At 43.4% G+C, this 24560-nt stretch overlaps 1 protein-coding gene across 4 annotated transcripts in view; it reads right to left on the bottom strand.

Annotated features, from left to right (window-relative positions):
• The window catches only part of styk1a (serine/threonine/tyrosine kinase 1a), a 639066-nt gene extending 616026 nt beyond the window's left edge, over window positions 1–23040 (bottom strand). For 2 of the 4 annotated variants that reach the window (XM_060904071.1, XM_060904072.1), the window contains exons 1-2: window positions 22812–23040; window positions 11564–11619 (exon numbers count right to left, since the gene is read on the bottom strand). In XM_060904071.1, coding sequence (XP_060760054.1) covers window positions 11564–11618 — 55 coding nt within the window. In that variant the 5' untranslated portion in view covers window position 11619; window positions 22812–23040. The remainder of the gene's footprint in view (window positions 1–11563; window positions 11620–22811) is intronic. The other 2 variants (XM_060904070.1, XM_060904073.1) reach the window with 1 other exon arrangement.
• Window positions 23041–24560: the final 1520 nt, after the last annotated feature.

The following is a 24560-nucleotide window of genomic DNA, read 5'->3' as shown; positions in this document are numbered from 1 at the left end:
TGAATTTGTGCGTGCATGTGTGATTTCATGAAGAACCGGGACAATTGGCATTCGGTGAAAGATTCACACCTATGACTCATTATATTCGCGCGTGCCCTCTCGCCCACTGTCGCTTCGTTTTCCCGATTTACACGCGTGTCTGAAGATGGAGTTTTCAGAAATCTCCACTCTGCCCAGAGTTTGCAAAAGTAGCTGTTTTCAGTGACTGAAACCTCCGTATAGGTGTGAACAAGAGGTGCAACCGAATAAATAAATATGCATCTTTTTTATCCGGCTACATGTAGGCTATCACTGCGCAAAGCCTATAATGTTGAAATGGTAGTAATATTTGTTAAAATAATAGTAGGCTAATTTCCACAATAATTGGTAAAATGGCACAAGGGATGTGATGGGGGAATGGCCGTTTTATAAGGGGGATGATTTGAGATTTTTATTTCAGAAGGGGGATGCCTCCCCCCACTCCCCCCTCAACTCGAGTACTGCGTATAAGGCCACCGGACATAGGCCCTTCGAGCTCCATCACTAGAGCGCGTCAAATTACTTTCGGTTTTGCCAGCATGGACGTGCTTCTTTTAAATGAAGGCACAGATGTGTCAGACATTGACAAAACGGTAAAGAATAAGTGGAGATGGGCTTGGCTAAATGAAATGGGCGATAATGGCAAGCCATTTAGTTCATGGTGCAAAAAGATGAAAATGGCAGGTGTGCTTTTGTGTAGTTTGCCATAAAAAAAGTCTATGGAAGCAATGGCAAAAAACTAGATGCCTTTGGCTTCACTGTGAAGAAGCAGAAAAAGTGAACTTTCACTTTACTTTTCTTGTTTCCTGGTTTTATGTCAACAGATTTTCTTATTTTTCTTTCTGTTCCACTCTTTTGAAAGCATGGTTCAAGTTTGACTGCACTTGCACTTTTCTCTGAACCACTGTTGTGCATTACTGAAGTATTGTTGAAATAAATTTGCACTTTGCGCTGAAAACTTGATGTTTCATTTATAGCCAGTAATGACAATGGTAAAGTCTTGCCTTAGCTTTAGTCATTGTTAAAATTATGTAAATGTACTATAAGTAGGGGCTGAGGGGATAATGGACAACACGGCGTTTAAAATTTGACGCATCGCTGACGTGGTAGGGGCCAACGACATGGAGCTTTTTTTTTTTTTCAGTCAGATGATTTTTTTTTTTGCTTTAATCCATGTGATTGTGGTTGTGTGTACTGAACTAGACCGAGAGATACACTGTGTTCATACTGTTTTATTCAAACTCGAAATGAAATATTCTAATATTTTGAGATGTTTTTTTAATGTTTTTTTACTGTATGCCATACTGATTAAAATTAAAATAGAAAAATGCTTGAAACATTTTAGTTTATGTGTAATTATATATATATATATATATATATATATATATATATATATATATATATATATATAACATTTTCACTTTCTTAAATAACTGATGGAAAATATTGAACTTTTTCACAATATTCTAATTTTTTGAGATGCACTAGTATAACTTTATGTAGTCAAACACGAGAGCTTGTGTGTGTAAGTGAGTAAGTCTGGCTCGCTCAATCACTCAGATTTTCTCACACTGTGTGTTAGATGGGTGTTTAGAAAAATACACATCTGTCCCTTTTATCCCTTTTCCATGGAAGTTTATTCACATTAAAAGTGATTGTTATTTCAGTGTTATGGTAAGAAAATTGACTGGTTTGGCCATATTGTACCATGTCAATCATATCGTTGTTTAACTATTTGAAAGCTAACTATTTGAACAGATGAACCTTTTAACCACAATGTGTACTTCTTGGCTACCATGCTGGATCCACAGTTTGGCCTAAGCTGGGTGGATCTGGACGTCACAAATGGAGGAAATGCAACATCAGTGAAGAAGATCAGAGATGAGCTGAAGAGGACACTGACAGGTTAGTATTACCCAGGGAAAGAAATAGGAAAAAAAAAAAAAGTCCTTACATAGTCAAAGTTGAATTATGGTTTTAATCCTGTCATTGTGTATTTGTTTGTGTTTTTCAGACACTTTATTGTCAGAGGTGGAAAACATGATTGACAGTGAAGGAGATGCAACTGACTCTGGGGCCATGAATGTGGATTCATCCAGTGATTGGCCACCAGTCAAATGCCCACGCCTTCTGTCCCGCTACAAGGCTCACAAGAAGCGCAACTCAGCCCAGGATTCAAGTGTTATTACACAGATAAGCAAATACTTCGATGCCATCAATGACTCTGACACTGACAATGCACTCATCTTCTGGGCCAAAAACCATGACCGATTCCCACAACTCCACAAGTTGGCACTGAAGGTGCTGTCAGTCCCTGCCTCCTCAGCACCAATGGAGAGGGTTTTTAGAAGAGGGGGCATTATAATGAGACCCCATCGTGCACGTTTAGGTCACAGAATGTTGCAGTCTCTGATATTTCTAAAATGCAACCAAACTCTACTTTAAAGTCCACGTTTTTGTGGTCTTTCACAATGTCCATGTCATGTGTTTATCATTCGTGGTGCGCATGGACTTAAATGTTTCAGCGCTGCAGTTTGTTCTGGTTTGGCATATGATGTCATCATTTTTGAAACTGCTTGCACAAAAAAATTGTACTGTATTAGATGGATGGTAAATCATTCAGTACAGTGTTAAATAAAGATGGTAAAGTTGATTTCAGCTCCTTAGTGTTTGCTTATAGAAAACAAAGGAAAATTCCCACACATGAAATTCATCTCTGCAGTGCCTTTTGATTATTTTATCAAGACATTTCATTATACAGACATATAATATAGGTCAACAAAAGAGGTGAATGAACAGGAATCTTCATTTGTTTTCTGTGGATGTTTTTATGGGAATGTGGATTACTTACAGGTCTATTTGAGGGGTGCCTATGGTTTGCATGTTCCACATTTTATCATAAGTGTGTCATGCAGTGTGGGACACTGGTCTGGTCTTGACCCGGTCTCGCCCTGCCTCGGTCTTGGTCTTGTCTCAGTCTCGACCCCTCAAAGTCTTGGTCTTGTCTTGGTCTTGATACACTGTGGTCTTGGTCTTGTCTTGGTCTCGGTTTAAGTGGTCTTGACTACAACACTGGCAAACAGTAGGTTTTACTTGTCCAGTTGGTGGTCAGTACCTCTGACAGAGTGCAGAAGATGCTTCTGTATCTGCATATGGACATTGTCTGCCATGACGTTTTCCAAAACCTGACATCCTATAGCTTTATTTGTCCATTTTAATTGAAATTATTTCTTGCTGATTTTTTTTTTTCATAGGGCAACTGTATGAATCCATGGACAGGCCATGAAAAGATACTTTTTATTTTGTGTGCATGATGTACTCAATTGTATATAGCATGGTCATAAGATGTTAAACTCAGTTCATGAAATCATTATCTCATCTCATCTCATTATCTCTAGCCGCTTTATCCTGTTCTACAGGGTCGCAGGCAAGCTGGAGCCTATCCCAGCTGACTACGGGCAAAAGGCGGGGTACACCCTGGACAAGTCGCCAGGTCATCACAGGGCTGACACATAGACACAGACAACCATTCACACTCACATTCACACCTACGGTCAATTTAGAGTCACCAGTTAATCTAACCTGCATGTCTTTGGACTGTGGGGGAAACCGGAGCACCCAGAGGAAACCCACGCGGACACGGGGAGAACATGCAAACTCCACACAGAAAGGCCCTCGCCGGCCACGGGGCTCAAAACCGGACCTTCTTGCTGTGAGGCGACAGCGCTAACCACTACACCACCGTGCCGCCCCGAAATCATTATGCTTGTGCACAATTTATTTTATACATATACTTTTTGAAAATGATTTTATTTACATTGTTCCATTAATTATTACAGTATTAAAATATTGTCCAGGTTTTGGTTAATTTGTACTTGTGGCAGCGGGGGCACGGTCAAGTGTTGGTCTGTGACCAGATGGCGGAGTCAGGGAAGGTAAGTGGCAGAATCACTGCACCTGATGTTGGTTAATCTGTGTTTGTGTGTCTTCCCCAGGGACCGCACCCTATATAAGGAGAGAGAGAGCAGAGGAAGAGAGCTCTCTCCCTTACCAGGCAAGTGATGTGTGTGTGCGTGCCTGTGTGACTGGGAGTATTATTGGAAGCTGAAAAGCTGAATAAAGAGCTTTTGCAAAATCAGTTCTGGCCTGCCGTACTTCTGTGCTCCACCCACCCGCTCAACATACTACAGTGGTGCCGAAACCCGGGACGGGAGCACAGAGGAGAACAGCCCCATGGAGTCCTCCCCCTTCGCGGACCTGATCCACACCCTCGCCACGGCCCAACAGAGCCAGCACCAGGCGCTGGTCGCCCTCCGAAAGGAGCAAGCGCAATGGTTCGAGGCCCTGGTGCTGGTGCAGCAGGAAGATCGTCAGGCGTTCCGGCACCTCCTCGCGTTGGCGGGGTCCACCACCTCCAACACCGCGGGCCCTCCCCCCTTCACCCTAATGAAGATGGGCCCGCATGACTACCCCAAGGGCTTCCTAGTGCTCTTCGAGCAAGCAGCAGAGGCCTGGGGCTGGCCGGTGGAACAGCGCGTGGTGCGCCTCCTCCCCCTGCTAATGGGTGAGGCGCAGCTGGCCGCACTACAGCTCCCCACCGACAGCCAGCTGGTCTATGCGGACCTGCGCCGGGCTGTCCTCCAGCATGTGGGGCGCACCTCTGAACAACACCGCCAGTGCTTCCGCGCTCTAAGCCTAGAGGAGGCCGGCCGGCCGTTCGCGACTGGCCAGCAACTCCAGGATGCCTGCCGGCAGTGGCTAAGGGCTGACAACCGCGACGCTGAGGGAATCGTCGATCGGGTGGTACTGGAACAGTTCATCGCACGACTCCCCGATGGAACCGCGGAGTGGGTCCAGTGCCATCGCCCAGTGTCACTGGATCAGGCCATTGAGTTGGCGGAGGATCATTTGGTGGCTGTTCCCATGGCAGGATCACAGATCTCCTCTTTTTCTCTCTCTCCTTCTCTCTCTCTATGCCCCCTCCTCTGTCTCATTCTCGCCCTGTTCCCCCACCGCGAAGGCGGGGGCCGGCTCCACTCCAGCCGGCCCGCTGCACCCGTGGTGCCCTCCCGTTTCTGTGTCTGTCTCTCTCCCCCCCCCCCCCCACACCAGGTGAGTGAGCCCCAGAGAGCCGGTGCAGAGAGAGAGCCCAGGGCGGTTTGCTGGCGCTGCGGGGAACTGGGGCACCTCCAGCATCAGTGCTCGGCAATGGAGGTGGGTGGGGTGGTCTGGATCCCCGATGTGCCAGGAACCGCCCTCGATTGGGCCGGAGCGTATCGCATACTGGTGAGTGTCCAAGGGGATACGTATCAGGCTTTAGTGGACTCTGGCTGTAATCAGACCTCAACCCACCAAAGCCTGGTGCAAGACGAGGCATTGGGGAGAGCACAATTGGTGAAGGTGTTGTGTGTGCATGGGGAGGTTCACAACTACCCTTTAGTGTCGGTCCACATTCTATTTCGAGGGGAGAAATTTAGTGTAATTTTTGGGACTGATTGGCCAGGATTTCGGGAGTTAATAGCGCATTTAGTGAAGAGTGGGTCCTGCCGTAGTTTAGCAGGGGGAGGTCCTAGTGTGGCATTGGTGGGAGCAGCTGTCACAGAGCCGTCTATGTCATCTCCGCGTCAGAGTGAGGAGCCGCAGGCTCCTCCTCCCTCTCTCAGGGAATCCCTCGCGGATTTTTCATTAGAGCAGTCGCTAGACGAGACTCTGCAGCATGCATTTGACCAAGTGAGAGTAATCGATGGTCAAACGCTCCAGCCAAATGCCACCCCGTCCTTCCCCTATTTCTCCATTATAAAAGATAGATTATACCGAGTGACGCAGGACACTCAGACTAAGGAGCCAATCGCGCAGCTTTTGATCCCAAAGAGCTGCCGGGAATTGGTATTCCAGGCGGCTCACTTTAATCCCATGGCTGAACACTTGGGGCAGGATAAGACACTAGCCCGAATAATGGCCCGATTCTATTGGCCAGGGATTCACGGCGATGTCCGTAGGTGGTGTACAGCGTGCCGCGAATGCCAGTTAGTAAATCCAGCAGCCATTCCAAAAGCGCCTTTGCGCCTGCCATTAATCAAGACCCCGTTCGAAAGAATTGGGATGGATCTCGTTGGGCCATTAGATCGGTCAACACGAGGATATCGCTCTATTTTAGTTCTGGTGGATTATGCAACGCGATACCCGGAAGCAGTGCCTCTTCACAATATCTCAGCACGCAGTATTGCAGAAGCGCTCTTCCACGTCATCTCCCGAGTCAGAATCCCCAAAGAGATTCTAACTAATCAAGGCACTTGGTTTGTCATGCACACTGCACAAACTGTATGGGTTATTGGGAATTAAGCTGATCTGCACCAGCGTTTATCACCCATGAAGGGACAGTTTAGTTGAACGGTTCAACCGCACCCTCAAGAATATAATTAAAAAGTTCGTAAGCGAGGACGCACACAATTGGGATAAATGGCTCGAACCCCTGTTATTCGCAGTGCGAGAGGTCCCACAAGCCTCCACAGGGTTCTCCCCGTTTGAATTATTATATGGGCATAAGCCGCGCGGCATCCTAGATGTACTGCGGGAAAATTGGGAGGAAGGACCTTCACCGAGTAAAAACGAAATTCAATATGTTATCGATCTGCACGCAAAACTCCACACACTCACTCACCTAACCCAGGAGAATTTGCAGCAGGCCTAAGAACGGCAAATCCGCCTGTACGACAGGGGTACGCGCCTTAGGGAGTTCGCACTGGGAGATAAAGCACTCGTACTGTTGCCCACATCGAGCTCCAAATTGATCGCCAAGTGGCAAGGACCCTTTGAGGTCACATGGCGAGTCGGGGACGTTGACTATGAGGTGAGGCAGACGGACAGGGGCGGGGCGCTACAGATTTACCACCTCAATCTGCTCAAACTCTGGAACGAGGTGGTCCCCATGGCGTTGGTGTCGGTGGTTCCGGAGAAGGCAGAGCTGGGGCCAGAGGTCCCAAAGGGAACATTGGCATCGCGTACCTCTCCGGTCCCCTGTGGAGACCACCATTCCCAGATCCAACTCACGGAGGTTGCCCAGTTGCAGACTGAATTTTCGGACGTGTTCTCACCCCTGCCCAGCCGCACCCGCCTCATAGAACACCACATTGAGATGCCCCCGGGGGTGGTAGTGTGCAGCTGCCCTTACAGGCTGCCCGAACACAAGAAAAAGGTGGTTTGGGAAGAACTCAAGGCCATGCTCAAAATGGGCATCGTCGAGGAGTCCCACAGTGACTGAAGCAGCCCAGTGGTCTTGGTTCCCAAGGCCAACGGGTCGGTCCGGTTCTGTGTGGACTACAGAAAAGTCAACGCGGTGTCTAAATTTGATGCATACCCAATGCCTCGTATTGATGAGTTGCTTGATCGACTAGGCACGGCTCGCTTTTATTTGACACTGGATTTGACAAAGGGTTATTGGCAGATCCCCTTGACTCCACTATCCCAAGAAAAAATGGCCTTTTCCACACCATTTGGCTTACACCAATTTGTCACACTTCCTTTTGGGTTGTCTGGGGTGCCACCTACATTCCAGCGGCTTATGGACAGGGTCCTCCGCCCCCACACCACCTATGCAGCCGCGTACTTGGATGATATCATAATTTACAGTAACGACTGGCCATGGCACCTGCAACACCTGAGAGCCATCCTTAGGTCACTGAGGTGAGCGGGTCTCACAGCCAACCCGAAGAAGTGTGCGATTGGGTGGCTGGAAGTATGGTATCTGGGCTTCCACTTGGGCAATGGGCAGGTGCATCCCTAAATTAATAAGACAGCAGTGATTGCGGCCTGCCCGAGGCCCAAGACCAAAAGGGGGGTGAGACAGTTCCTGGGGCTGGCTGGCTACTATCATAGGTTTATACCTAATTATTTGGACGTCACCAGCCCGCTGACTGATCTCACTAAAAAGGGGGCACCAGATCCAGTCCAGTGGACGGAGCAATGCCAGCGGGCTTTCTCTGAGGTGAAGGCTGCACTGTGCGGGGGGCCACTGTTACATTCCCCTGACTTTTCCCTTTATGTTGCAGACAGACACGTCAGACAGAGGGCTGGGGGCTGTTCTGTCCCAGGAGGTGGAGGGGGAGGACCGCCCCGTGCTGTACATAAGCAGGAAGCTGTCGGTGCATGAGGGGCACTACAGCACCATTGAGAAGGAGTGCCTGGTGATCAAGTGGGCGGTCCTTGCCCTCCGCTACTACATCCTGGGACGCCCTTTCACCCTCTGTTCAGACCACGCACCCCTCCAGTGGCTCCACAGCATGAAGGATGTCAATGTGCAGATCACCCGTTGGTATCTGGCACTCCAGCCCTTTAATTTCAAGGTGGTCCACAGGCCGGGGGTGCAGATGGTCGTGGCGGACTTCCTCTCCCGTCAAGGGGGGGGGGGAGTCGGCTGCGGGCCGGATGGCTGCCCGGCCTGAGTTGGGCGGTGGGGGTATGTGGCAGCGGGGGCGTGGTCAAGCGTTGGTCTTTGACCAGAGGGCGGAGTCAGGGAAGGTAAGTGGCAGAATCACTGCACCTGATGTTGGTTAATCTGTGTTTGTGTGTCTTCCCCAGGGACCGCACCCTATATAAGGAGAGAGAGAGCAGAGGAAGAGTAGTCTGGCTAACGCGACTTCAAAGCTCTGTGAGCATTTGTTCTGGCAAAGATATTAAGCCCAACCGTTTCCCAAAGTGCGTGGTTGACCCGCCTCCCTGAAATGCCTCAGTTTGCTACTGGTTGAAGCCAGAAAAGGCTGTGACGAAGCTTAAACCAATCACATCACTCTTTCCTCTGACATATGTGACGTGACAGGGCTAACTGGTAGATTAAACTCTTACCGAAGCCGGTCGGGAGCAAGGCAAAAACGTCCTTCCTTTCAATAAATACCTCCAGGGCTGCTCTTTGCTCCGTTTTCAATGAGAACTTGCTCCATGTTCGTAATGTTTCTAGTGAATGAAGCGCTTCCGGCATAGATTCTGTAAACAATCTATGGCTTCCGGTCGCAGTTCTACTACGTCACTGCCTTGAACACGCCTCTACCCAGGGCCGTTGGAGATGCTCAAAGGTGATTGGCTCCTGATTTTTCAGGAGCTTGGAAGAGCTGTAGATAGCTTGCCTGGCCAGACTAAGCTCGCAACAGGCCCTCGTGTTGCGTCACGCTTAGGATGGGCGGGCCCAGGCTAGAGGAAGAGAGCTCTCTCCCCTACCAGGCAACTGTTGTGTGTGTGTGTGTGTGTGTGTGTGTGTGTGTGTGTGACTGGAAGTATTATTGGAAGCTGAAAATCTGAATAAAGAGCTTTTGCAAAATCATTTCTGGCCTCCACCCACCCGCTCAACATACCACAGTACTCTTCTCAACATGCCCGCTTCCCATTTTGTGTACATCCGACCATAGTTGTGTTATCTCCCATTGTGACCAAATCATAAATTGATTTGATCTAAATTACTGTCATGATGCCAGTAAAGTCCATGCATCCTTAATACCCTTGTTGTACGTTTTTCACTTTATTCACTGTTGCTCACAATGCGAGGAAAATGCTAGGTAAACACACCCCAGTGAAAAATAGTATGCTTTGATTAAATCTAGCAATTAATCTATTTTCATAGCAGAGATCACACATGGGGTAATTTAACATATACAATCATAACATATACAATCTGCATACAATTGAAATACACAGAAGAATTGCATTAGCTAAGGACGCTTTCAACAAAATGAAGAACTTGTTCACAGATAGAAAACTATCAACTATGCTAAAAATACGCCTTCTCAAAACCTTTGTATGGTCCGTTTTGTTATACGGATGCGAGTCATGAGCCTTCACAGCAGAAGCGCGGTGGAACATTGCAGTTGTGGAGATATGGTTTTATTGCTGTCTGCTCAAGATCTCATACAAGGATAGAATTACAAATGAACAAGTCCTCTGATGTGTAGGCCAAAAAAGACAATGCTTGACAACAGTTGCAAGGGCGCAGATGGCACTGGGGACGGGGGGGACATGTCCCCCCCCCAGATTTATAGTGACCCCTATCTGTCCCCCCCACCCACCATCCCTACGTAAGGCGCCAAACATAGGTAGAAAAAGTGAGGATTAATGTTCCGTTAGTTAGACTAACTTACACTACAGCACAAAGTTGAAATGGCAGCAGCAGTAGCCTTGTCTGTGATCAATCCACATTACACCGATTCAAGAAGGGGAAAGGCTGGAGCAGATCCTTGGAGAGTTGAGAAAGCAAGGTGTTCAATTTTCCACGTAATTCGGTTAATAACACTGCACAGCTGATCCATTTGATCGCAACGGTGTTTCTGCTATGACTAATGGTGCGTTCAGTAGTACTCGTAAGTTGGAAGTTTGAAGTCAGAAAAGTATTGAAATCTAGCCTCTACCAGCATAAACATTGGGGTTTTCATTTCATTTCATTAACTGTCCATTTTTTTCAAATTCCATGTTCCATGATGTCCCAGTTTTTAAACTGGGAAGCGGCAGAGAGATGTTTTTGGGACCTATTGAGTCTGCTTCTAGATGGTAAATTTGTTTGGCTGCAGAGGGAATTTTTTTTTTCTATCAATTTTGTTTATTGGAAAAAATACTTTTTATTTTTATTTGTGTGAATCTTGTTCAAGTGTTTATACTTCTGTTTTCATACACATTTTATGTTTCTAATCATTTACATGAAGGCACGCGTGAATCATTTCAATTTTATTTTGTTATTAATTTTTGGACATTCCCTTTTTGTTAGAAGTTCTGTGATGAGATTCTTCATCCTGCTGAGATCAGCAAATGTTTAAATAAAACATGCAGAAGACATGAAGTTTTGGAGCGTGATTAACATACCAGACAAATAACAATTTGATCATGTATGGCTAGTGTTGACCAGGTAGGCCTTTGTCTACCATTGTTCATTCAGTTAGAAAACTCACAATTCTAATGTATATTGAAGCTTCAGTATATATATATATATATCATTTGCTGACAGCTCAGTCACCCCCAGTTCAAAAATCCTATCTGCGCCCCTGAACAGTTGAACAATGCCAACTCAAGTTTATTGGACATTACATAAGGAGAGGATGACTAGAATTGTGCCTTGGAGGAAGAACTGATGGAAAGAAACCCAAGGTAGTCAAAGAAGACTTTACTTGCACAACTTCCAATCCAACTTCAAAAGTGCAAGTGTGCTCTGGAGCACTGCTAGAAATCAAGAGAAGTGGCGCCACATCACTCAAACATGGTTCACTTCAAGCCCAGATTGGGTTTGGCAGTGATGACAACAACGACGATGACGGCAATCTACATGTTTTTGGACAATGGGAAGAAACCAGAGAAAACTGATGTGACCACTGAGAGAGCACGTGAAACTCCACACAAACAGTAACCTAAGCTCAGGATAGAACCTAGAACCCTGAAAGTGTGAGGGAGCAATGCTGCCCAGTGCACCACTGTGACACTCTAATTCAAGAACTCGACCTAGCAAATTATGTGCACCCATTACTTTTTTGTGACCCAACTCAATGATAGTGATACAAAAAACTGTGCTACTTACTGCATAGCCTGTCGTCTGACTGACACTGGCTTGTAGCATTAGTCGAATTCAACATGCTGTCAAAAGAAAACAATCACTATTACCACCTGCAAATAGTCTGGAAAATGATGAGATATTTTACTTTAAGCGTAAAATGGCTCTTTCTAAATGTCACTACAATTACAGTGTCAATACACTTTGCTTATCCTTTGTTGTATTTGCTTCCTGATCATTTCTGATCAAGTTCTGCCAACTTCACAGAGCTGTCTTGGTGTCTGTTGGATTATGAAGTAAATTTTCTGTTTTCTGCTTTAATAAAGATGCAAGCAGGCACAAACTTGGAGGAGAGAAGAAGGTTTTATTGAAGCTTCAGGTTCATACCCATGTGTTGCCCCTCTGAGCACTAGTTCACTCCTCACACTATCCCTACTTTCAGGCTTCTCTCTCAAAAAACATTTACACTGTACTTAGGTTCTTCACCCCAAAGTCATAAAAAAGATCAGGATATTATCATGGGCCTTTGAAGCTTCGAACACACACACACACACACACACACACACACACACACACACACACACACACACACTGTACCATCTTTTACAACACATACCATCCTGTCTGTTCTATGCTATAGGTTATACATATATGCTATAGGTCCTTATCTATGACCTGAGCTCATAAATGTCTGCTTTAGATCTCTGGTTTTAACACAGATCATTGGTCTGGAAACATTCTCTCCCTCAGCCAGAGAATTATACCAGGCCTAAAATAATGAAGATCAAAGATAACCGTCTTAACTGTTCTTGATGCCCTTTCTGACTGGTTGTGGCCTTAGCCTGATGTGCTGACTGAATTTTAGAATCTGTGGAAAAATATCTCTTTCCCATTGCATAGTCTCCCTAATAATTCCCCCAAAGGGAACAAGCTGTTTCCCTCTTTCTCACTTTGAATTTTGCCTTCTGTAGTATGCAAGTGTCTCTAATAACAATGTGTTAAATGCCTGAAGACATACCGTAATGACATTTATGTAATTATTTTTGCATTTTCTTTTAAACAAAGCTATTCATTAAGCATACAAATCTCTAAAAAAAAATCTTCAGTTGTATCAAATGATAAAGGCACACTTCACAATTGCATTCAAATGTATTAGTTTTAAGGCAAAAAAAATCCTCATATCCTAGTAGAGGAGGGAAGAATTCTTATTCTCAGTCAGATCTGTGGATATTTTAGGGAATGTACTATTACACAGGTTTCTTTTTCAAATCCATAATATCTGCTCACTGGCTACTTTAATAGGAACATCTGTACCCCTGTTCTTTCAATCAGTTATCCAATCAGCAAGTCGTGCAGCAGAAGCAAAATACATAAAATCATCAAAATATAGATCATAAGCTTCAGTTAATGTTCATATCAAAATGGAGAAAAAGTGAGCTCAGTAACTTTGATTGTGGCATGGTTGCTGGCTTGAGTATTTCAGAAATTGCTGACCTCTTGGGAATTTTTTTTTTCTCACAACAGTCTGTAGAGTTTATGGAGAATGGTTCAAAAAAACAACTAGAAGGGCACTCCAGACACTGATAGGTCTGTTTTGTTGTGGTTCTGTGTTTTGCTCGGGACACATATGTATAAGGTACAACCCCGATTCCAAAAAAGTTGGGACAAAGTACAAATTGTAAATAAAAATGGAATGCAATGATGTGGAAGTTTCAAAATTCCATATTTTATTCAGAATAGAACATAGATGACATATCAAATGTTTAAACTGAGAAAATGTATCATTTAAAGAGAAAAATTAGGTAATTTTAAATTTCATGACAACAACACATCTCAAAAAAGTTGGGACAAGGTCATGTTTACCACTGTGAGACATCCCCTTTTCTCTTTACAACAGTCTGTAAACGTCTGGGGATTGAGGAGACAAGTTGCTCAAGTTTAGGGATAGGAATGTTAACCCATTCTTGTCTAATGTAGGATTCTAGTTGCTAAACTGTCTTAGGTCTTTTTTTTTGTTATGTCTTTGTCTTTGTTTTGTTAGGTCTTCCGTTTTATGATGCTCCAAATGTTTTCTGTGGGTGAAAGATCTGGACTGCAGGCTGGCCAGTTCAGTACCCGGACCCTTCTTCTATGCAGCCATGATGCTGTAATTGATGCAGTATGTGGTTTGGCATTGTCATGTTGGAAAATGCAAGGTTTTCCCTGAAAGAGACGTCGTCTGGATGGGAGCATATGTTGCTCTAGAACCTGGATATACCTTTCAGCATTGATGGCGTCTTTCCAGATGTGTAAGCTGCCCATGCCACACGCACTAATGCAACCCCATATCATCAGAGATGCAGGCTTCTGAACTGAGCGCTGATAACAACTTGGGTCATCCTTCTCCTCTTTAGTCCAAATGACACGGCGTCCCTAATTTCCATAAAGAACTTCAAATTTTGATTTGTCTGACCACAGAACAGTTTTCCACTTTGCCACAGTCAATTTTAAATGAGCCTTGGCCCAGAGAAGATGTCTGCGCTCCTGGATCATGTTTAGATACGGCTTCTTCTTTGAACTATAGAGTTTTAGCTGGCAACGGCGGATGGCACGGTGAATTGTGTTCACAGATAATGTTCTCTGGAAATATTCCTGAGCCCATTTTGTGATTTCCAATACAGAAGCATGCCTGTATGTGATGCAGTGCCATCTAAGGGCCCGAAGATCACGGGCACCCAGTATGGTTTTCCAGCCTTGACCCTTACGCACAGAGATTCTTCCAGATTCTCTGAATCTTTTGATGATATTGTAGGTACAGTCCCTTTTAAGAAACTACATTTCCCATCAGCCAACTTCCGCGTTGACCTGTGTCACGCGGGGGCAGGATCACCAACGTCACATCCTACAGGAAAGCATAAGTAATGGAACACGCTTCCGCTTCCTCCTCTTTCCGTCTGGAGCAGCCGCCTGGACACAAGGAGGAATTGCTCGCTCCACCTGAGCAAACCAGAAAAAAACTCTTTCTTGCAAGATCCACGATTTAGCGCGATTTCTTTCTTACCCTTGGCCAAGATAGACTCCAGAGTCGGGCGATTTTTAAACTCAGCTTGAGTTACAACCAGTTTTATTCGTATTAGAAGTAACGTCACAACTGCCGCCCAAAAGCAGTTTAATTCAAAGTTAAGAGAGCGGCTGGACCCTTTTTTAACTGAAGCTCTGTGCACATTGTTCTACAAAGATTTTCTTCCCACCAGCTACGAAGCGTCGGATTAAGAATTCTTTGTTTTTCTACAGAAGTCTCTACGGGCTCCTGTGAACTCAACCTCTTCCAAGAAATCCCCTGTGCTTCACGGAGATCTCCACCATGGTGAAAAACTCCAAAAGTCTCGGGACATCTTCTCATAAGCTCGTGTAAGACTGGCATTTTTGGGCATAATAAAAAACCTAGTCTTAGGAATTTAGCTTTTATTAAAGTAGTGTGAATTTACCTCAGGAACGGTTTGTTACACTGTAAACATGCAGCGTGTTGAATTGATTTATTGTTTTGTTTTAATCTCTCAGTTGTTTTAATAGATAGGCTGTGCATGCTTCTCTTTATTCCTGACTAACACTTTAATTTCCTTATCACACATTTTGACCTTATCAAGGTTTCAGTGGATTCAGTACTGTTATAAGCTAGTGGAATTAGCCTACGACTAATTTCTTTTGTCCCATTAGCATCCAAAGCTAAGTGTATTGTCTTAGAAACATGTGGCGGTCCTCCCCCACTCACAAACACACTTTAGTTAGCTTCCCTTTGTGTTAGCTTAGCCACACGAGGTTAATCTAGGTTTACACGAACACGTGGTCACCAGGCCTGACACACACAAACACATGGTCACAGGCCTCACCTGGCCTCACAAATACACCTCAGTTAGCATCCCACGCTAGCTTCTTTCTTTTGCTAGGCCATAGGCCTTACCACGTGGTCAACTCCTCCCCCACAAACACACATGGAGTTAGCTACCAGAGCTAATCCTTTTTGTAGGCCACACACAAGACCTCTCTCTCTCCCCACACACAAACACACCTTAGCTAGCATTCCTTTGTCTTAGCTAACCACAAGGCTAATCTAGGCCTCCACACGTGGCCACATGTCTCACAAACCCACCTTAGCTAACTTCCCTTTGTCTTAGCTTAGCCACACAAGGCTAATTCCTTTGTTCTCCTCAAATCCCACGTGGTGATCCCTACACCACGTGGACACACACGAACATACCTAGCTAGCATCCCACGCTAGCCTTCTGCTCAGGCCATAGGGTCTTTCTCACACACACACACACACACACAAAGCTCATCTTTTGTCTTCACACACACACACCTCACTGTTTGTATATATTTCAACTGCCATTATCCATTTTTTAAATATTTTTTTAATAATAAATTCATTTATTATTGAAACTGTGTTTATTTGTGTTCCAATATCTTTGAAGTCCCCAATCTCCAAAGAATTCTAAAAGGTGCATATGATTTATGTAATATGGTAAGTGATCATAATAATTTGGAATATACCATAATTTAGCTGTTTGGTAATTTATTATTAAGCACCAAAATTAATGGTATTAATTAATGAGACTGATTAATGAGACTGATTCCATGAGTGATTTAATGATAATATGAGACTGATTCAATGAAAATGATTCACTGAAACAATTCAAATGAGACTGATTCAATTTTAATTATCAACCTTCAGATTTAATGAGCTTGATCACTCAATTACCCAAATGCACCTACAATATTATGCACTGGAGATGATATGTTCAAACTCTTTGCAATTTTACACTGTCGAACTCTTTTCTGATATTGCTCCACTATTTGTCGGCGCAGAATTAGGGGGATTGGTGATCCTCTTCCCATCTTTACTTCGGAGAGCCGCTGCCACTCCAAGATGCTCTTTTTATACCCAGTCATGTTAATGACCTATTGCCAATTGACCTCAAATTTTAATTGCCACAGTTTCAATTGAGTTGCAATTTGGTCCTCCAGCTGTTCCTTTTTTGTACCTTTAACTTTTCCAGCCTCTTATTGCCCCTGTCCCAACTTTTTTGAGATGTGTTGCTGTCATGAAATTTCAAATGAGCCAATATTTGGCATGAAATATCAAAATGTCTCACTTTCGACATTTGATATGTTGTCTATGTTCTATTGTGAATACAATATCAGTTTTTGAGATTTGTAAATCATTGCATTCCATTTTTATTGCAATTTGTACTTTGTCCCAACTTTTTTGGAATCGGGGTTGTACAAAAATGATAGGTTTATTGGTGGGTTTTCTTTTTGTGTGTGTTGTTTCTTCAGCCTCTTACTGATGTGGGTTTCTTATGAAACAGATTACTTGATACTTAAAATGGAAAAACTCAATTTGGCCCCTGGGTCTAGGCTGACAATTTGGTTGCAATTCCTAACATATAAATCTCCTTATCAGCTTGTAAATTCATTCAAATCTTATGACTTTGTCTAATTTAAGTCCAGTTAAATTTTGCTCCTGGAATGTTTGGGGTCTCCATAAGCCAGCAAAGAGGATGGCTGTATTATCATTTCTGAAAACAAAAGAGGTCTCTATAGCTTTTCTTCAGGAGACTCATATAAAGGGAGATAATATTAAGAAATTACAAAAAAGTTGGATTGGACAAGTTTTTGCAACATCTTATTCTTCCTTTAGCAGAGGTGTAGCCATTCTGGTCAATAAAAATTTGGCACTTAGGGCACTTCATTGTGTCAAAGATAATCAGGGCTGCTATGTAATTGTTAAAGGGGTCCTTTCAGATATGGAGGTGACACTTATGAATCTCTATTGCCCTCCAGGCTATTCCCCTGATTTTCTCTCTAAGACATTTGCTGAGTTTGCAACATTGGCCTCAGACCACTCATTTATGGGTGGGGATTTTAATTGCCATCTGAATCCCTCTGTAGATAAACTTCCACCCGATACTTCCCTTCCATCCAGACAAGCTCAGATGGTTACATCTATATATCATGATTTTGGCTATTCAGATGTGTGGAGAGAGCTTCACCCCACAAATTCAGAATTTACTTTCTTCTCTGCCCCCACAAAATTCATACTAGAATCAATTATTTCTTTCTCCCCTCATCAAAAATGTTTCTGATTACCTCCTGCAACATTGGCAATATATTATTATCTGACCATGCCCCTTTGTTTATGGTTTATTCACTTTCTCAGGCTTGGGCATTGTCACAACATTAGAGATTTCAGTCATCCCTTCTTAAAGATGACAAATTTGTCTCCTGCTTTACATCGGAGTTTAAGATATTTTATTCAATCAATTTGCAGTCTATAGACAACCCTTCTGTTTTATGGGAGACATGTAAAGCCTATTCTTGGGGCATGATTATATCATTTATAACTTCTAAAAGGTGCTGCAAATCTGAAAGACTTAAACTCCTTGAATGTAAGTTGGCTGACCTGGAGAAAAACTACATATCAAACCCCAGACTAAATTTACTGAAGGAATTGACAGCCTCATGTACAGCATTTAAGACCCTGTTAATTCAGGACTCTGAACATACCCTTAAATTCACCAGACAGAGGCTGTATGAATTTGGTGATAAGCCTGGCAATATCTTGCCAATCTCGTTAAAAGAAGGGCAGACTCACAAACAATTGTTTCAATTACAAATTCAGGGGGTGTCAGATCATTTGACACTAAAACCATTAACAAGGAATTTGCCTTATTTTACTCAAATTTATATATGTCTGAACAGCCTGACAATGCCCCAGAACTCATGCATTTGTTTTTCTCTGACTTGAGGCTCCCACAGGCTACAGAGGCTCACAGATTGCTACTGAATGCCCCAATCACAAAAGAGGAAGCTCTTCTTGCTTTAAAGTCTATGCCTTCAGGGAAGGCCCCTGGGCCAGATGGATTTGGGTGTGAGTTTTATAAGGAGTTCAGCACCATTCTCTTGGACCTCTTGTTGGCTATGTTCAATCATTCGTTTCATGGGATCCTGCCTCAGTCACTCAGGGAAACTAACATCTCCCTTATTCTTAAAAGGGGAAAATGCCCTGACAATTGTGCCTCCTACAGGCCTATAGCCCTACTTAATTTGGACCAAAAATTGCTTTCAAAAATGTTAGCTATGTGTCTGGAAAAAGTGCTCCCCTACCGTATCAGTGGGGACCAGACCGGTTTTATTAAAGGTCGTAACTCTAGTGATAATGTTAGAAGGCTCCTTAATGTAATCAGTTTCTCACAGCACTCTACGGACCCTGCCCTCGTGCTTTCTCTCGATGCCGAGAAGGCATTTGACCAGGTCGAGTGGTTGTATTAATTTTACACGTTAGAAAAGTTTGGCTGAGGTAATAGCTTTATTAGCTGGGTCAGGGTTCTTTACAATAATCCAACTGTGGCAATTTCCCACTTTACTGAAGAAATAGGCAGGGTGATCCACTAAGCCCACTGCTTTTCGATATTGCTATAGAACCATTGGCCCAAGTAATTCGGCAGAGTGCTCAAATATCTGGTGTTATTGGTGGGAGGGAGTACAAAATAACATTGTACGTGGACGATGTATTGATATTTCTTTCCAGACCACAGACCTCTATTCCTAGCCTGATTCAGACCATTACTACATTTGGCATTTTCTCAGGATATAAAATTAATTTTGCTAAGTCAGAGTCTATGCCGCTAGGGACTTTAACAGCTCTCCCAATATTGTCAGAGCCCTTCCCCTTTCGCTGGTCCCCTTCAGGTTTTAAGTATCTAGGTGTGTCCATAACACCCTCTTTTGATAAGATGTTTTGTGCTAACTTTCCTCTTCTCCTGGACAATATAAAGGCAGACTTAGACCACTGGGCCCCTCTTCCTCTATCTTGGCTGGGTAGGATTGCTCTTATAAAAATGAATATTTTACCCAGGCTGCTCTACCCCCTGCAAATGATCCCTATTTTAATGTCAAACAGGGTCATCAGGGTGATTGAAGGATGGCTGAGCTCCTTCATTTGGAGCAAAAAGAAGCCCCGACTTAAAATGGCAAAATTGCAGACGACTGTCTCCGATGGGGGATTAGATATGCCAAACTTGAGACTTTACCAACTTGCCACTCATCTTTGGGTGATTGTGGATTGGCTTAAACACGACCCTGCTTCGATTTGGCTTGACATTGAATCTTCTCAGTCTGTATGTTCCCTATGGAACCTGTTTGTGAATAATCTTAAATCTGTTACAGACCTCTGTACCAATCTGATCACCCTAAATACAGCCAAAGCCTGGAAAGCCATACATGCTTGAGGGGGCCATGACCATCTAACATCATCCCTCACTCCGATTTTTTATAACCCTGACTTTATGCCTGGTCATCTAGATTGAGGCTTTAAGATCTCATCTCATCTCATTATCTCTAGCCGCTTTATCCTGTTCTACAGGGTCGCAGGCAAGCTGGAGCCTATCCCAGCTGACTACGGGCGAAAGGCGGGGTACACCCTGGACAAGTCGCCAGGTCATCACAGGGCTGACACATAGACACAGACAACCATTCACACTCACACCTACGGTCAATTTAGAGTCACCAGTTAACCTAACCTGCATGTCTTTGGACTGTGGGGGAAACCGGAGCACCTGGAGGAAACCCATGCGGACACGGGGAGAACATGCAAACTCCGCACGGAAAGGCCTTCGCCGGCCACGGGGCTCGAACCTGGACCTTCTTGCTGTGAGGCGACAGCGCTAACCTGTCAGCGCTAAGCAGCTAAGCACAGCACTAGGCGACAGCGCTAAGCACTGGTGACAGCACAGGTGACAGCGCTAAGCATCACCGTGCTGCCTGCAATTGCACCAAATCCACTCAATTCAGAATTCTGCATCGCATTCATATAACACCTATTTTGAAAAATAAAATGGATTCTAATGTGTCTTTGCTCTGCTGGAAGTGTAACTCTGAAACTGGTCATTACTTTCACTGTCTCTGGTCATGTGTTAAGTTACAAAGTTCAGTAACTTTGTATTGTTTTTGTAACTTTGTATCTGGTATTGTTAAAGAACTGTCTGTCATATTTGGTGTCCCAATTCAGTTTAATCCCAAGTGTCTCCTGCTTGGCTTCCCAGATGGTCACGTTGTAAACACAAAGCACAAAAGACTATTTAACCTGTTGACTTTTGCTGCCAAGAAGAACATCCTGCTCTTTTGGACTAAGGATGCTGCTCCATCCAAAAAGTCCTGGCACAATATCATTATGGAGTGCATCCCTAGTGAATATATCTCCTGTCTGCTCCACTCCACAGTGGACTCCTTTCACAAGGTCTGGGACCCTTACTTAAAATATATTGGTTCTACTTTATCATCTTCTTTATTACAAGGATTTGCAAGAACATCTTAGACTGAGCTTGTGCTCTCTAAATTGGACTTGAGTTTGCTGACAACTTTCTAACCTTGTTACTCGCAGATGTACACGTTGCAGCATTTTTCTATTTCGGAGGCAGGAGTAGGTTATGATACCCACTATTACCATGTCAAGTATTTATTTATTTATGTTTCCTGGAACTTATGTTCCTGCCTAGTCTTTTTATCTGCCATATGATGTCCGAGCTGTTTGTGTGCTGTGTTGTTCAAGGGAAAAATCAATAAAGCTATTCTTAAAAAAAAAAAAAAAACTAGAAGGGCACTCAGTAGAGTGCATACTTCCGCCAAGCCACAGATCCAGATTTGCATCAAAATCTAATCAATTGTTCCTTGGCCCATGGCCCACCTTTCCTCAAAGCTTCATCTAAAGCCGTTCACTACTTTTTAAGTTACATTGGCAACAATCACACAAAAAAACAAAACAACAGAAGTGAAACCATAACTGTCTCCAACAAAGTTGGCAGAGGTAATTAACATCCGGTCAGTGCCAGTTCTATGAGGAGAATGGCCAGACTGGGCTGATAGGAAGTCTACAATGAGGAAAAAAAAAACTCAAACATGGTAAGCATGGTGGGCACAGGTTCACTGTAAGTAGATACGTAGTTGAAGATTGGAAATGTGCCATCTAGACTTTTTCCAGGCTTCAACTGCCACACTGCAAAAAATTATATAAGTAAAAATTATAAGTAAAAATATCTTGAAAATAGTTGAAATGATCTAGCATTTCCTATTAGAAGAATACAAGACACCAATTCTGAGATTATTAAACCTAGTTCTAGATTGCAACCAACTTATTCCAAGATGTCTTGTCAAGTAAAAGTATCTGTCCATGCAGCAAGATAACTTCACTAGTATTAAGTAATTTTCTCCTCAAATTCCGTTTTCAATTTTTTGCAGTGCATTGACACCAGTCAGTATAATTGACTGACTGGATAACTGCATGAATCAGCAGGTGTTCCTCTTAAAGTGGCCGATGAGTATAGATACAACTAAAGGGCATAAGCAACATTGGGTCTAGCTTGTCAAACATCACATGTTACGTTGAACATACTAGAGATATACAGCTAGGAGGCAATCTGTTCATTTCTCACATTCTTTTTACCTGTTACTCAACCTGTTCATCTACATTGCTCTATGAAACTTAGATAGCATGCATGATGCATTATATGCCCACACAGATAACTTACTAAAACAGAAATGGTCTTCAAACTACTGTATACTGCTCCTCAAGCACTACATAAGACAAGACAATTGAACAGTTCAAAATGTACACTATATCTAACCTTTTATATATACATCTTTTAATTTACATTACTGTCATATATGACATTACTGAGAAATATCTCATCTCATCTCATTATCTCTAGCCGCTTTATCCTGTTCTACAGGGTTGCAGGCAAGCTGGAGCCTATCCCAGCTGACTATGGGCGAAAGGCAGGGTACACCCTGGACAAGTCGCCAGGTCATCACAGGGCTGACACATAGACACAGACAACCATTCACACTTGCATTCACACCTACGGTCAATTTAGAGTCACCAGTTAACCTAACCTGCATGTCTTTGGACTGTGGGGGAAACCGGAGCACCCGGAGGAAACTCACGCGGACATGGGGAGAACATGCAAACTCCGCACAGAAAAGCCCTCGCCGGCCACGGGGCTCGAACCCGGACCTTCTTGCTGTGAGGTGACAGTGCTAACCACTACACCACCGTGCCGCCCTACTGAGAAATATGTTTACTAATAATATTATTAAATGCTGTATTGTCAATTTATTTATTATATACAATATACTTATTTATTATATACAATAAATAAGTTTTGAAAATCAGAACATTGTGCTTATATGATTTGAATACCAGTTAATTACAGAGACTACAGTGAGTAAGTAAACTTACATGCCGAGACGTGTAGCAAAGCACGACAGTGGTGGTTTGTCTTCTTATCCTGTCATAATCTTTTTTTTTCCCTTGTGATAAATGTTGATGATAATGGTTCAATCCAATATGTTAATCATGGTGTACTATTTGGCTGGGTGATATTGATATCCTTCACTGTTTCTACCTTCTGCACTGTCTGTCTGTCTTACTGAGAGTAACCAAATTGTATGTTTTGCTTTTCTTGTTGTCTTACATGGTCAACTCACCCCAAAGGTATGCCCTACCCTAACCGGTATTTCCTCATTTCAACACTCAGATTTATCTTGCCAGAAATATATTTTGGCGAGGGAGTAACACTAAGGTTAAGATAATAATTAGTATCAGCTCATTTCAAGGGGTGGGTGGGGCAGAACCCTAGCATATCTAGAAAGTTAGCTCTTTTAACAGACATCTTCATAAAGTCCTGCCAATCATAGAGCAGTTTGTTCACTGCTCCATTTATCTAAATAGATATGCTTGCACAAAAATGGTTAAAAATGGGGACTGAAACAAGTGCAGAGAGAGAGAGAGAGAGAGAGTTCATTAAAGACACTGAGATCACAATTTTTTCACCATTCTGATGTTTGATATGAACATTAACTGAAGCTCTTAACATTTGATATGAACATTATTTATGTTTGATATGAACATTAACTGAAGCTGCCACATGATTTGCTGATTAGGTAATTGCATGAATACGCAGGTGTATAGGTGTTCCTAATGAAGTGGACACTGAGTGCATATTTAAGTATTGCAACAGGTCAGGGCATGTGGCACACCCATTTGCACGACTGTATTAACTGTAGCATGGGTGTTGGGACCAGATGGGCTGGTTTGAGTATTTCAGAAACTGATGATCTCCTGGGATTTTCACACAGAACACTCTCGAGAGTTTTTACAGAATTGTGCAAACAACAACAAAGGGTCTGTAGCCTGAAACACTCTGTTGATGAGAGAAATCAGAGGAAAAATTATGAGATTGGTCGGAGCTGATAGGAAGTCTATAGTAACTCAAATAAGCACTCTTTACATCCATGGTGAGCAGAAAATCATCTCAGCATCTCAGCATGCACAACGCATCAACCCTTGAGGTGGATGAGCTACAACAGCAGGTTCCACTCCTATCAGCCAAGAACAGGAATCTGAGGCTATTATTGGTACTGGCTTACCCAAACTGAATAGCTGAAGACTGTGATTTTGTTCCCCTAATCTTCAATCGTCCAGTTTTGGTAAGTCTGTGCCCATGATAGCCTCAGATTCTTATTCTGTCAGGAGTAGAACTTGATGTGGTATTCTGCTGTTGTAGGCCATCTGTCAGCTTCTGAAATATAACCCCATTTCCCAAAAAATTGGGACACTGTGTAAAATGTAAATAAAAAGAGAATGTGATGGTTTGCAAATCATGGAAACCCAATATTTCATTGCAAATAGTACAGTGACAACATATCAAATGTTAAAACTGAGAAATTTTATTGTTTTTTGAAAAATATATGCTCATTTTTAATTTAGTGCCAGCAACACATTTCAAAAAAAGTTGGGACAGGGGCAACAAAAGAATGAAAAAGTTGTGTCATGTTAAAAAAACAAAACAAAAAAACCAAAACCCTAATTAGTTCAAGTGAGGTGGCACGGTGGTATAGTGGTTAGCACTGTTGCCTCACAGCAAGAAGGTTCTGGGTTTGAGCCCAGTGGCCGATGGGGGCCTTTCTGTGTGGAGTTTGCATGTTC

Source organism: Neoarius graeffei, chromosome 22 (genome assembly GCF_027579695.1).
Source record: "Neoarius graeffei isolate fNeoGra1 chromosome 22, fNeoGra1.pri, whole genome shotgun sequence".
NCBI classification, from domain to species: domain Eukaryota; kingdom Metazoa; phylum Chordata; class Actinopteri; order Siluriformes; family Ariidae; genus Neoarius; species Neoarius graeffei.
This window is presented reverse-complemented; position numbering and strand designations above follow the sequence as displayed.